This window comes from Perca fluviatilis, chromosome 6 (assembly GCF_010015445.1).
Source record: "Perca fluviatilis chromosome 6, GENO_Pfluv_1.0, whole genome shotgun sequence".
In the NCBI taxonomy this organism is placed as follows: Eukaryota; Metazoa; Chordata; class Actinopteri; order Perciformes; family Percidae; genus Perca; species Perca fluviatilis.
The window spans coordinates 34512883-34527408 of NC_053117.1; the positions used below are offsets into that span (position 1 = coordinate 34512883).

General features: G+C 40.3%; 1 protein-coding gene and 1 non-coding gene across 3 annotated transcripts; one reads left to right on the forward strand and one right to left on the reverse strand.

The window, feature by feature from the left end:
* Positions 1–1127: 1127 nt before the first annotated feature.
* On the forward strand, positions 1128–14523 carry cfap157 (cilia and flagella associated protein 157). Of its 2 annotated transcripts, XR_005639528.1 has the most exons (9): positions 1128–1342; positions 3392–3663; positions 5497–5659; positions 5776–6022; positions 7323–7423; positions 9396–9546; positions 10157–10316; positions 12376–12527; positions 14437–14523. XR_005639528.1 is itself a non-coding variant. In XM_039803764.1 (8 exons), the coding sequence occupies exons 1-8, from the start codon at positions 1263–1265 to the stop codon at positions 12459–12461; spliced, it is 1260 nt and encodes a 419-aa protein (XP_039659698.1). In that variant the 5' UTR covers positions 1128–1262; the 3' UTR covers positions 12462–13217. The 2 variants fall into 2 exon arrangements, 1 of the variants encoding a protein (XP_039659698.1); XM_039803764.1 differs by lacking the exon at positions 14437–14523 and having other exon boundaries at positions 12376–13217.
* On the reverse strand, positions 6067–6138 carry trnac-gca. The gene has a single exon. It is a non-coding gene; the product is annotated as a tRNA-Cys (tRNA).
* Positions 14524–14526: the final 3 nt, after the last annotated feature.

Here is a 14526-nt window from a genome sequence, read left to right on the forward strand (position 1 = left end):
CACAAGGACAAAGGTGGAGATCTGCAGCAGGATGTTGCTCAGCGAAATGAAGCAAATGATGATGGCAACGGTTTCCACACCTCCGGACCTCCACTGCTGCACCAGCATGACCCCGAGGTTGAACGTTGGCGAGGACCAGTAGGAGGGCGGTGCCACACAGGCTCAGCATTAAATCTGGAGATCCAAACATGGTTGCGGAGGCCCAGCAGAGATGGATCCTGTTGCTTTTCCTCCCGGGCCTCAGAGCAGAATGCCATGTTCAGGGTCCTTACAGAGGAAATGAAGAGATTTGCATGACCCAGCATGCAAATCTCTTCCCCTCAAGTCGCCTGTGAGTGTTACTCCATATGGAAATAGAAATTAAACATCACTTAGATCAGTCACCTCGCTGCCTTGGTCATTTATAGAACAGACTTTGACTATAAACTGAGCAATTACAGATGTTTAGTGTTTTGTTTTTGTTGAGGTTATACAGTATGTGTCTGTTATTATTGTCATAGTGATATTGCTCTTATATCATCCACACTGTAGTGTTTGGGTTTTATTCCTCTATTCCGAGGTCAGGTAATTTACCAGCAATTGCATTTCATTGAGTTGAATGTACATTTTCTTTATATAGTTTATGTAATACAGAGCAGCAGCTTTAATATAATAAATTGGCTTAGATAGCCTATTAAAGATAAAGCATTCACTAAGGCACAGAAATATGCAGCCAAAAGTGTTCAATAACTAAATAAAAAACAATACATTATGAGATAAATAATTATGAAAAAGTTTAGGCTATTTGTACATTCTAAAACCAGAGATTACAAAGTGCTACAAGGAAACTAAAGAAAGATACATGTACGAAGTCATAATATGAGAAATGTAGCCTAATAGTAGTAGTTATAGTAGCCTAGTAATAGTAATAGTTTGAACCAGAAATCTGATGCTGGTTAGTTTATTTTTGAAAAGCAGTCCCTGAAGGCACCATTCCCGAGCAACAACTACTAGAATATATATTATATTCATAGAAACAAATTATTTCTATGTTATATTGTTATATTTATGTCTGGACAATTTTGGTCATGATCAGTTTATTTTTGAAAACTGAAGAACTTTCCGAGCAGTCCCTGAAGGCAGCAGCATTCAGTAAGAACGGTTTCTCGTCGTTTCTTTTCCAGGGATTTTCTTTGAAAAGTAGAAGATTAAGATTTAAGCGGAGATAGCGTTAAACAACCCGCAGCCAGAAAAATATACAGGAAAAAGACAAACACATAAGTATGGCGGATGTAATCGGTTCTTGGGAGGAGAAGTCTTTATATTTGACTCAAATTCAATATCTGGAGGAGCAGTTGGAGAGGTAACGTTAGCTAGCTACGTTAACGTTAAAACTGGGGGAACTAGCTAGCTAGCTAGCTAGCTACATCAAAGAATGCTAGCTAGCTGTATAAATGTAGCTAGCTATCATGTGCACTTGTTTAATCTTTTACACTTGACTGATCAACGTTGACATTATAATTTTAACATATTTAGCTACGTAACGTTAATTGAATCAAAGATACAACAAATTTAGCCAATTTAGATACAACCCCAATTTAGACTTAGCTAGCTACCCACTTTAAATTGCCCTGTTGCTGAAATGTGCTAACTAACTAGCTAGCTAGCTAGCTATACAAATAAAATAAAGCTGCCTAACGTTAACGTTAAATGATTAGCCTATTAATGTTAGCTATTGGGAAGGAAGTTTGTTTGCATTAGCTTTAATGTTAAATCACAAAGCAATACTGTATTAAGTGTAGTACTGTAAAAGTAAATACAATAAAATACTATAATATAACGTTGGTAAAATAAATAGATTATAATAAATATAATATAAACTAGCTAGAAAAACCAGAATTTATATAAGTGACATGTTACAATGGTGATGGAAATATTGCAATATTTAGCTATATATTTGCAGTATTGGGAACTAGCTAGGTGACATCTACAGGAAGAAATGCTGTATTAAATTATTATTCTTTTTTTTTAAAGAGTATTTTTTGGGCTTTTCTGCCTTTAATGGACAGGACAGCTGAGAAAGGGGAGAAACGGGGAGAACATGCGGGAAGTCGTCACGGGTCGGAGTCGAACCCTGGACCTCTGCGTTGAGGAATAAACCTCTAAATATGTGCGCCTGTGTTACCCACTGTCCCAACTCGGCCGCGAATGTTTTTAATTATGCACACAATTCTGGAAACTTGAAGCTCATTTATCAAAAACAAGACTCCAGACCATAGAAATTAGATTAATTATGTTTCTATGCTCCAGACTGCTAAACTCTCGGCACAATTACACTGTTTTCACTTACTTACACAATAAAAATACTAAATCAACCAGGAATGAAATCTTAAGGATTGCCATTTTAAGTGCTGTGCTCTTCCAGCTAGGGCTGCAACCAACAGTTTTGTTAGAAAATAGCTGAATAGAACTTCCCAGAGCCTGAGGCAATGTGTGTTTTTCTTAAACCATCAGTGAAAAATATTCAAAGACATTCAATTTAGTATTACATGACAAAGAAAAGCAGACAATTTTACATTTGAGAAGCTGGACGCGAAAATATTTCCATGAAAAATGCAGGGAACAATGAATATTTTTGATATCTCTAAAACATTTTTTCAGCAGTCAACCCTGGTCTCATATACGTTTTTTATTATTATACGTTATTATTTTTATGTCTTTTAGAGCAACAGCGTTTTCCTCATTGCATTTTGTATAAGCTAATTTGATTTAAAAAATATATACAAAAATCTGGATGGTATGTGGTGGAGAAGCCTCAAAACCTTTATACTGTATTTACTCGTAACATTATCTCATTTATGTTTTACTGAGCCTGTTTTACAAAAAAACATGGATTTATTGTGGGCCTTTTACAGCTACTGGTTCCTAGATTCATCACTTCTTTAAATCTCATTATTGATGTTTGATAAGGACAAGCTTCAATTCCAGTTTTAACATTATAAAAACTTGGATACAGGAAGCAGTTAGTGCAGTTATTTTTTTTTTTAAATCTCAGTAGATTCTTGCATACAATAACCATGTTTTCCCTAGGTTTGTTGAAGACTTAGGTGTGCATCTTAGGCAGAAGGGTTTAGAGGTCAAGAAAATTTTATGTTTTTAATTTAAAAAAAGATAATAAATACATTTAAAAAACTTAAAGACAAAACTTGCCTTAAGAAGTCCAACTACAATATTAGAGGTATTAGTAAGAGTATTTCTGAGTGTCATTTAGTTAGTTTTGAACCTCACATTGATTTTATTCGGCTTAGGTGCTGCCAAAAAACGGCTTAGACTTAGCTACCCACTTTAAGTCTTATACCTAAGTCTTATAATGGTAGGAAAAACCCTGCAATAATATATCTTTAATCTGCAGATGTCAATTTAAATATGACGAGCTGGAGAAACAGAATAAGGACCTGGCCCCTAAGTACAGCGCGCTGGAGAAGGACAAGAAAGACACCACTGAGTCCCTGAAACGCTCCGCGGCTGTAAAACAGAAGAGGGTTGAAGAGCTGACTGAGCAGCTGAAGACTCAGCAGCAGACGGACCAACAGGACAGAGAGGAACTGCAGCTGCAGCACAGCCAGCAGAAGAAGGAGCTGCAGGACCGGATCAACGGACTTTACTCAGTAAGCAGGACGATGGGTGAGGCAGTACAAATGTTTGTCACACAGCAGCGTTTTCCCTGCCATTATAAGGTTTAGGTGCAGCACCTAAGCCGTTTTGGGCAGCGCCTAAGCTGAATGAATGTAAAATCATGGAAACAGACTAAAAGCATTTTCTCAGATATAATTGTTGCAGTTGTAATAATTGTATGTACTCAGACTAGATTCTTGGTGTAAAGTAGGGCTGGGACGATATGCTTTTGTCCCAATTTGATTCTTTCACGATACATGGGTGCTGATTCGATCTGTATTGCGATTTTTCATTTATTGCAAATCTAGAAGTATTGCGATTCAAAAGTATTGGGATTTTCTTGTCTTTCTTTAACAAAAACAAAAGTTGAATAATACACTTCTAGAGACAATATACATGAGACATTTCTAAAAACTAATTGTTTTCTAAGAAGAATGCCCATCACATGTCAGTCAGTCAGTCTGATGTTTTTTTCATTTGTAAAGAAGTACATAACATGGATTTTCTGCATCTCCTGCTTTCGGTCTGTTTTGATGGAAAACTGAATATTTTGTAAAAAAAAAACACGATTTAGTGCATTGTGTCATTTGTGCAATACGTAGGCTATTGGGGTTGGGCAATATGTTGTGCAATATCTCATTGTGCAAGGGCTAGTAGTAGTTAATGTGCTTACTATTTAGATACCTGTCTAATGTATATGAAAGCATGTTTTGTGTTGCATGAGAGGATGTGTTGAGAGATGCTTATTTTCTGTATTTTGTGTTGTCTTTGTAAAGCTGTGGAACGGACAGAGTCCAAAACAAATTTCCCTTCGGTGACAATAAAGTATATCTTATCGTAGATTATTATCTTTTCCCTACGTGAGCGACGCGCCGTGCAAATAAAATGAACAAGAGATTAATTCTTCTGTTTGTGAGTTCCCTAAAAAGGACGTAGACAGCGGGGCTTTTGCTTGTCAGAGCATCGGCACAAGACTGTATTTATCAGGTAACGTCTGTAATTATGACTATTAGAGATGGCCTGATACCATTTTTTGCTTCCCGATACCGATTCTGATACCTGAACTTGCGTATCGGCCGATACCGAGTACCGATCCGATACCAGTGTTTCATATATTTTTTATTATGTTTTAACCATTGTATAATACTATCCCTGTATGGATGTGATATGATTTCTATCTTTGTTATCGGTCTGGCTCAGGTTAAACTCTTTGTGAAACATGAACAAACACAAACAATGAACGCCCCAGAACTTTCTTTTATTATCCAGTTTGACCATCAGTTATAACGGAAAAAGAACCTAAATAAACTACTTTAACGTAGATTTTCTTTAGGGCTTTATTACGTGGTATCGGATCGGTGTATAAACTCCAGTACTTCCCGATACCAATATCAGCGTTTTAGGCAGTAGCGGAGCCGATACGATACTGGTATCGGACCATCTCTAATGACTATGCTAATTTAGCTAACTTTAGCTATCAACAATAACAGTCCGTGGTAAGGAAAGACTAGTATTGCCACTATTTGTTATAAATTGACCTGTGATTAGGGATATATGATACCACAGCCAGCTAATCTCATTCAGTTGTACCGGCAGGGGTACAGTAGTGCACAGAATCTCCATGGTTACCCCACTTGATTGCCTGGCGTTTAATCGCGGAGCGTTGTCCTTCACATGAGGAGCGCAGTGAGACCCCGCGGATCCACGCGACTACGCAGGCGAAGTGTTGCTCCCCGTGTGAAAAGCCCTTAATGGCTTCAGTATGCTTGAAATTGCTACAAGTGTGATTGTCAGATTGTCTCTGGAACAAATCAGAAGCATCCTCTCCTGTCTTCCCCTCAGTGAAAAAGTTTGAGGAGCAGCAGGAGCTGGAGGAGCAGCTGAAGCAGCTGATGCAGGAACAGTCCAACATAGAGTCTATGAAGAAGCAGCTGTTGGATCAGAGAGAAGAGCACACAGCTGCCATCGACAGCCTGATGAATGAACTAGAGTTGGAGAGGGAAAAGTAAAGTTAAACTGACAGTTTGTGTTACATCCGCATGGGACCTTTTCCATGCTGATGTTTGATTGTTGTTTCAAAAATGTTAGTGAGTAAATATTTCCCCTGTACTGCAACAACAGGGTGATCGTGGAGGGGCAGCAGGCTGTGGACCGATGCGTTGAGAAGAAGGCCTCAAAGATTCTCCGCAAGGAGAGAGCTCTTCACAGCGAGCGGCTGCAGCAGCTCCAGGTCCTGCTGAACGAAAACTTGGTCCTGCCAAAGGAGAAAGACGTCTTGCAAGACAAAAAGAGGGTTCTTTGCTTTGAGAGAGAGCAAATGAAGAAAGCGCTCATAAAGATTACCCAGGAGAGTATCAGCTACAAAGATGTAAGAGGACCATTTTGGACTTGTGTAACTCTAAATGCTAATTCAGGGGGCATCCGGATTTGAACCGGAGACCTCTTGATCTGCAGTCAAATGCTCTACCACTGAGCTATACCCCCTGCTGTAAAAGCTCATTCGAGCACTACTCTAGGATATATGGGAGAATAGGCTGTGAACAAGGCACTTGTTCACACCAGTCTCTGACATGCAGCACCTGAGCAAAGAACACGTGAGAAACTGATAGAAGCCTTCAGTCAGAGAGGAGGCTTTGATGCTTTTTTTTTCAAACTTTCCTCCACAAATGAGTGACTGGCCTCGTTCAAACCTGCAGCTTAAAAAAACTCTATTTTTTTCTTCACCTTGGTTCTTAGTTTTTCAGTTTGTGTTGATGAAGGAATGTAAGGTGATTTTCATATCCAGTGTCTCCCAGCTCCTGTGAAGAGGGGTTCCTACAGTGTTTTGTATTTCTTATATCTGTTCAAAAGAGTGTTTTGGTGGTAAAGGACAGGTTCCCATTTATATATGGATCTTGACAAACACAAGGTTAGAAATAGAACCTCCTGTACTTTGTCCTACCTACAATATTTAGTTTAACATGGTTTTACCACATGCAACTTAAAAAAAAAAAAAAAAAAACTCTGAAGAGGGACTGGAAGCACATGTACTCTTTCTCCCGCATTAAGACATTTGGGATCTGGCCTTGCCTCACCCACAACCGCTGCTCAGGCTCGCATTAGGTTGAGACTTGTTCGGGGGCTACATTCTAGCATCTGTTTGACCGGTCAAAGAGCAGCGCGCATCAAGATGGCTAAAAACATAGTTTGAGCCTTACGTGGGGTGCAGACAGGAGGCAGCGGGATGGCTGTCTTGCGAGGCGTGCTGTCTGTACCCAGCTTTTTTTTTTTAGCATCTTGTATTGCTTTATGTCATCTTTTATGCTTTATGTTATGTCATTATGTTTTATTATTATTATTATTATTATTATTATTATGTTTTCGCTCTCTGTAGACAGTCTGCTCCGGGTGGAGGTTTCAAGGTTTCTTTGTTGGCTTTTGCGTATTAGACAGCGTTTGGTTTACGGATTGGTGATGTACTTGATCAAGCTTGCCCGGGATATGTTCGAATCTCAAATTTCAGGGAAGTGCACAGACATCTCCCCCTTTAGTAGAGGGATTTGAAAACACCTCTCTGGTGACAAACTTTGCACAGATACAAGTCAGTATAGTCAAGGTCAGACATTTAAGGGGACATAAACATAAAAAAAATTATGTGGAGGGGGACTTTAACATCTTCCCTTCTTCAGGAGATAAAGCAGCTGAAGGAGAAGTGCCAGAAGCTGAGGGTGGACCTAAAGGACCGTGATGCCGCCTGCAAGAGCATGCTGACCAAGAAAGAGGATCTCTGGTAAAAGTTTACTCTCTTTCTACTGTCCATATCTGAGATTCAGATTCACAGTTATTGATGAACATTATAATCCCTCCAGATTCAAAGTACAAAACCCCATTTTTAATAACATATGGCTGACTCCATTTATAGACAGACAGTACACACTAATGGAACTTACATTAATCTGATACAGGGGGCATCTGGACTTGAACCAGAGACCTCTTGATCTGCAGTCAAATACTCTCCACTGAGCTTTACCCCCGCTGATAGAATATGCTGGGATCAGAAATAGTAGGATGTGACCTGACTGGCCCAGGTGAGGGAGAAGTGCAGTCCTGTATGCTTTCTTGATGTTAGAGTATACATGGTCTAGTGTGTTCTTCCCTCTAGTAACACAATCTACATGCTGGAAAAAGCTGGGGAGTACAGACTTTAAGCACGCCTTGTTAAAGTTCCCTGTATCCTCTCCCGGTGATTGCGCTGCAATTTGTTCACTATGGTTAGCAGTGAGCCAAACTTGTGCTAACGTTACCATACCATATGGGGCTATGTAGACGGCAGTGTGCTGTTTTCGTAGTAAATAAAATGGCCTGTATATTACCGACAGGGCTCCAGGTCAGGTGAGCCGTGCTGGGCAACGATCCTGTGGTCGGTACTCCATTCATTGTGCACAAAAATGCAGTCCTCCGCCTCTGGTCTTGTCGGAGTTATTTTCTCATCCTGCCGGTAGCTAGCTCGGCGTGCTAGCGCCGACAACAACTTGCAGCGCCCGGTCTGGCTATGTCCTCCGGGATGTTATGAGCCGCCTGGAAGGCTCTCGTAAGGGCTGTGTTGTATCGCAGTCCTATTGATTAGTTCAGTGTGGCTGTACTTGTATAAATATACACCAACAGGAGAACTAGTAGCCGCTGCACAATCGCGCGCCGCCATCTTTGTTGACATTAGTGAACGTGTAGCGTTCCAATGCGTGTTTTGAAGTGTTTTTTTCTAAGTAATTTAAATACTCGATAATGTCAATTTGCACATTGTTAACACAACAATGACGATATTATCGTAAATGATATATATATCCCACCCCTAGTGTGTGTGTGGTAAGTGGGCAGAAGAGAGATAGATAAAGAGGAAGCAGAAGTGTTGTATGCGACCGGTGCAGAGTTGGTGGATTAAGTTAAAGTTTTGTACACAGTGTGTGCGGTGTCTGAAATAAACCCCAGACTGAAAGCCAAGTTCATTAATTTGCTCACCAGAAACGGGATATTAACCCCGACGTTATTCATTTTATAACGTCGGCCCTGGAGTAACGAGTCTCCCCTGGTTTTCTGATCACGGTTGGAAACGAAGCAAGCAGGAAAGGTTAACACATTGAACATTTTAACAGCTTATTAACGTGCGCTTGTTACCCTGTGTGCGCTGATGCGCTCATCTGTTGACATTTCCGAATGATTTCCACACAAAAACGTAGCCTACATGAGTTATTAGTATGAGAACATTTTTTGATTTTAACTGTGTCGGGCTTGGGTCGGGCTCGGACACAAATTTCGTAATGCCTGTCGGACGCGGGCCGGGCTTGGACAAAAACATTCGGCCCGATCCGGACTCTAGTAAGAACCCGAACACATCTGAAATAATCCACAAAAACACTGATGGATTGAAAGTTAAAGTTAAATTATCATAACAGACTTTTAACCTTAATCTGAGACAGACCTCAGGAGGAAAAAGTGTATCTTCTGGCCAGAGGGACAGAAAATGCCTTGTTTATAGTTTATAGTCAGATCTCCATCTGACTAGTTTGTCAGTCCTTAGCGAACAACATGTGATCGCAATGTACACCGGGTCATAGTAATTAAAACTTGAATAAATGATAAAAACAATGTTTCATGAAGGTTTTATTTAACATTTTCACGTTTTTATCATCATATTTTAACATTGCCCAAAAAGTGTAACATTTGTCGACATGCACCAATAAGCTTCGTCCCCCGCTACCTAACAGTAAGCGCCTGGATTCAGTGGACAAGGACAGACGACAAAAAACGTCCGAGGCAGATCAGCTGAAGGTGGAGCTCCAGAGGGAGAAGAGCAGGAGGAGGCAGATAAAGAACGTCATTCAGGAAGCAGGCATCACTCTCAGCCACATCCTGACGGTAAAAACACACAGTCCCATCCAGGAGCATCTGGACAGATGATTCAGTTCCTGCTGCAGCAACTGATAGCTAGAAAATTCAATGTTGCACACTCTAGGCTCTGAAATATCATCAGTTGTGTTCCAGAGAGGGGAGAGGATACATTGGTTATTGGTTCAATTTGGCTGGTTTTAACAGACAAACACCCAGTGGTGGAAGAAGTATTCAGTTCCTTTATTAAGCATCTTTAGCAAGTCACAAACACTTTGACATACAATAATGTCAAACACAATGTCAAACTTGCCTTATGCATTAACATGTTGGCATTATTTTCTTGTTGTGGAGCTAATTTTGTATGTAAAATGTTTTGTCAAAATCTGCAAAGTAACTACAACTGTCAAATAAATGTAGTGGAGTAGTAAGTATAAAGCAGGCACATGATACATACTGAAGTAAGTTTCAAGTTTAAAACTTAAAAAAGCAAACCTTTGGTTTTGTAACCAAGGTGTAATATATAAACATCTAGCAATTTGTACTCAGATGTGAAATATGTTGCGTCTCAATAAGAAGTATCTCGACCTATGAGACGATTTCTAATTATGGAAGCTCTGGTGTTGTCTGTCCTCTGCAGGAGTTAGACAAGCCGTCCGAGACTGAGTGGAAGATCCTGAGGCTGCTGGAGATCCTGGAGAGCACCGCCCCCCCCAGCGACCAGGCTCCGCCCTCGACAACTCACATGAGAAGAGCAGTTGAGGGCCAAAACCGCAGACCACTGACCCCAAACCAGCCAGGTACTGGAATAACCTCTCCACTGGACTGTGTGTTTTATAGCAGTGGTGTGAACACTGCTGCTGATTTCCTGATAAGAAAAACCCAGAACACACTGCAGCTGTTTCCTAACAGCTGCACAGTGAGCTGGGTCAGAGTCCTGCTGAGGCTTGAGTCCCACCAGACTCTAATTAGCTATTAACTGGTCTCAACAAAATATTCACATACAACAAAACGTCAATTTTCAGCCGCTGCAGGCAAATAGTGCGGAAACGATTCCTCGAGTAACTCAAATAATTTGATTACAAAAAATCCTTTATGCAAAATTCATTGCCTTGAAGCTTCATTTAATCAGTGTAACTAACGTTGTACCGTTCACTGTGTTTCCGCACGGATGATTATTACTAGCGCACAACGTGCTGACGCTTCTGTGGACACAAGACTGACGGCGCAGATTATAAATGAAGGAAGACAGCGAAAATAGTGAGGGGTTATGAGAAGAGACAGGCGAGAGAAAACGACAGAAAGTTTGGGATCATTTAAAGCTGCAAACATGCTGCTACATCATCTCAGTAGAAAATATCCAGTGTACTCATCCATTCCACGGAGCGAACCCGACATGAGGTAACATACAGTAAACGCCTGCTGCTCTCGTCCACCGCGCTGTTTTACACAACTACAGCATGCAACCCTGCAAATAGCAATGTTTTACAAACAATTTAAAATGAAAGCTGTCAGTTTGTAGTCTAACTGTTTTTATCTATTAGTTTGCTACTAATCTTGAAATTTGGTCATTGTTTTGTAAACTTAGCTACTGCCAGAGACTAACCAGCCCCTCCCCCCTGGAGCGGTCAACCTCATGGCTACTTAATATGCACGTGAATGACGTCATCGGACCATGCCGGTGATGTCTGCATTCTTTATTCTTTCTCCTCACTCAGTATTAGGCTTCTGAAAATGTGCCCCCCAGAACAGTGTAGTTGAATGGACCTGCTGTAAGCTTTGTACTGTCACGTTTACCCTCAGGTTAGTGAACAGCTCTTTTGCATATTCAGTGAAAAAGATTAACATTTGGGCCACCAAAAATGTACTTTCTTTTTTAAGGGTCTTGGTGGCCCATGCGGCTGTGCTTAAAAATATTAGCATCTATCTCTGTTATTGTATGCAATTTGGCAATAAAAAATGTTGCTTTTTCTAAAAAAAGGAAACCTCTCTTTTGTATATTTACTATTGCTTTTTACTATAAAGCAAAAGTATTTCTTATCCGATTACTCGATTAATCTATGGAATAATCGGTACTATTACTAAAAGAATCAATAGCTGCAGCACTACAGGCAACTGTTTTCAACAAAAAAACTTAAAAAAAAAAACAAGTGTACAGAGTGGAGCATTTAGCAGCTAAAGAGCCCGATATTTTTCTCAGGAGTTTGTAGAGACCAAAAATAGAGCTAAATGGAGAGTACATATTGGAATTATATCAATCAGGTGGCCAGACAGTTGTCAAAATGACTCCAAATGTTGCTCTGTGTTGTCGAATGGGTAAATAAGCAAGTTTACCATATCTACTTTATGATAAGATAAGGGGTGAGGCTATTTGCACTCCTGGTACAATTAGCCGTGTATTAGGGATGCACCGAATATTCGGCCACCGAAGATTTTCGGTTTTCAGCCGAAATACTTTTATCACCGAAACAATACGGCCGAAAATGTTGTGATGACGCAAACAGAAAATGCGACCTGCACGTGTGTCAGTACCCGATCCGTTCCACCTGCAAAGCGTCTCCTCAGCAAAGAGGTTGAGACGGACCACCATCTTTCGGTGTTTTCGGTCTTGGTTTCCTCTTTTTTCGGTTATATACTTTAAACCTATATTAAATATACCTATCAAACATCTCACATTCACACACATGCAACTCATATACACAATTGTCAACGTATGCATGTTAAAAAGTTAAAAAAGTCAAGAGTGAAAAAGTTTTGTATCTTGCACCATTTATAATAAATAAGTGTGTGTTCTCAGCGTATTTTGTTCAAAAACATAGTTATGAAAAAAATAAAATAAAGGATCTGTCCGTCTCTCAGGAAACTCTGCAGTCAGAAGACCCCCAGCTCTGTCGTGTGCTCCTCAGCAGGCTGATCCAGAAGCCGGAGCCTCTGCAGATTGCTGAACCGAATCCAGCCCACAGTAGGGAAGATCAATGTTGTTCATCCCACCGCCCCATTTCAGAATAAAGGTTTTAGTCACTTTAGTCCTGCTTTTGTTCTGACCGCTGATCTATTTGTGTAGACTTGTAGATTATTACTGTTTTGAGTATTTACAGATTGAAAAGTATTTTTTATATTTATGATAATTATTCTGTTGACTAATTACTGTCAGAAAATAGTGGAAAATTAAGTTTCCAGATTCCTGTTTTTGTTGTCTTTTTCTGTGAAGCGTTGTGTTCTCAATGCTTTATCTGTAGGTATGTGTGAGATTCTGATGTTTTCTTCAGATGTGTATGTTGACAGTTTGATAAAAAGATTTTTAAAAAGGAGGTGAGGCATTTAAATGTTATGCCATGTGATAAAAGACCTCCGTGTAGGATACACCAGTGTTTCCTTGCTCCTTCAGAAGCCTCCTCTCTCGTCGTCTCCTCGAAGTGCATTTAAGGGATCGGAAGATCCTCCATGATAGAGGAGGGGAAACAATTTCCGGGTCACAGGAGGAGAGAGGACGCGAGGAAGCATAAGTTAGCGTAATGAAAATAACCCAGTGACTCACTCACAGACTCCTGCCTTCATTAGTGAGATCATTTATCATAATTACAAATATAATGTAATGATATAATTAGGCCTGTCACCATAAGAAATTTTGCTGGATGATAAATTGTCCCAGAAATTATTGCGATAAACCCTAATATTGTCATCGAGAGACCATTTGCATAATAATACAGGTACACCTTTTCAAAGATCAATACACTTTTATTTCTAAAGAATATTTAACACTGGAACTGGAAGACATTTTAAATATCCAGAATATGTCTTTGATCTCCTTTAGTATGTCATCTTTCACGCTGATGTACAGTTGTGGAATTGCCGTTTGTGACACGTAAGTTCTCAGACTACAGACTCTGTACTACATTTTACAATTATGTAACACTAAATATGAAATTTAAATAATATATAATTAATAAATTAAATCTATCTGTATGGCTATCTATCTAAATGTACCAAAATAGTTCTGTTTTTCAGTCTTCATTTTGGCGAAGGTGCGGCTTCTGCTCCTCTTCAGGTCGGAGCTTCGGGGGCGGGCCGACTCACACACACACACACACACACACACACACACACACACACACACAGGTGCAACTCTGACATACTTTCCACACTCCGTGTCCGCGGACTGCGTACTGTTAATGTTCTGTGCATTGTCGGACACATGCAGCCACTTTCCTGAAACCGCTTGCGAGACTGACGAGTCCACATTGGCGTGTATGTCCGAGCCCGTCTCCACCGCCTCCCCCTGCAGGTTGCCAGCTGTGTGGTTTGGAATGAAAGGAAGAAAACGGGACGCCGAGTAACACGGTTGATATCGCTCATATACTTTTTTTTTTGATGGCGCCTTAACTGCAAAGTGCTGCGGAAAACCCTGCTCCAACTCTCAACAAACGTTTCTCTGTCTCTCTCTCTCTCTCTCTCTCTCTCTCTCTCTCTCTCTCTTTCTGCCTGGAGTCCCGCCAACACAAAGACCATGCGACTGACAAGAGGGTTCACTGCTACGTTAAGGAACCGAGAGTGGTCCTCCAGTCTCTTTGGTAGAGAGAGACGAGGAAAACAAACAAGTGCAAATGGAAATTATCGCGGCCGGAAAAATTATCGAGCTCATTTTTTTTTATCGTGCGATAACTCGATTTGACTATCGCGACAGGCCTAGATATAATATAAATAATGTAGTTTCTTAGACACTAGTTGAAATGAAATTGTACTTTGTGTAAATAGTAGAGTGAAAATCGGTGCAAATCATGTGAGGACAGGGTCTTCATCATCATGTGGTCATTGGCAAGTCAAACCTTTTCACAATGACTGACTTCTGCTGTAAAGTCATTCTAAAGAAAACTGAACCACAGATAAGCCTAGCAGATAAAAATGTGCTAATCTTCGCAGTGTTTACAAAATGTTGGCCCAGGCCGAGGCCAAAGGTGAGACTGCTCAACCACGACGGCCTGCTTACTTTGAACTGTCGCCACCATTTAA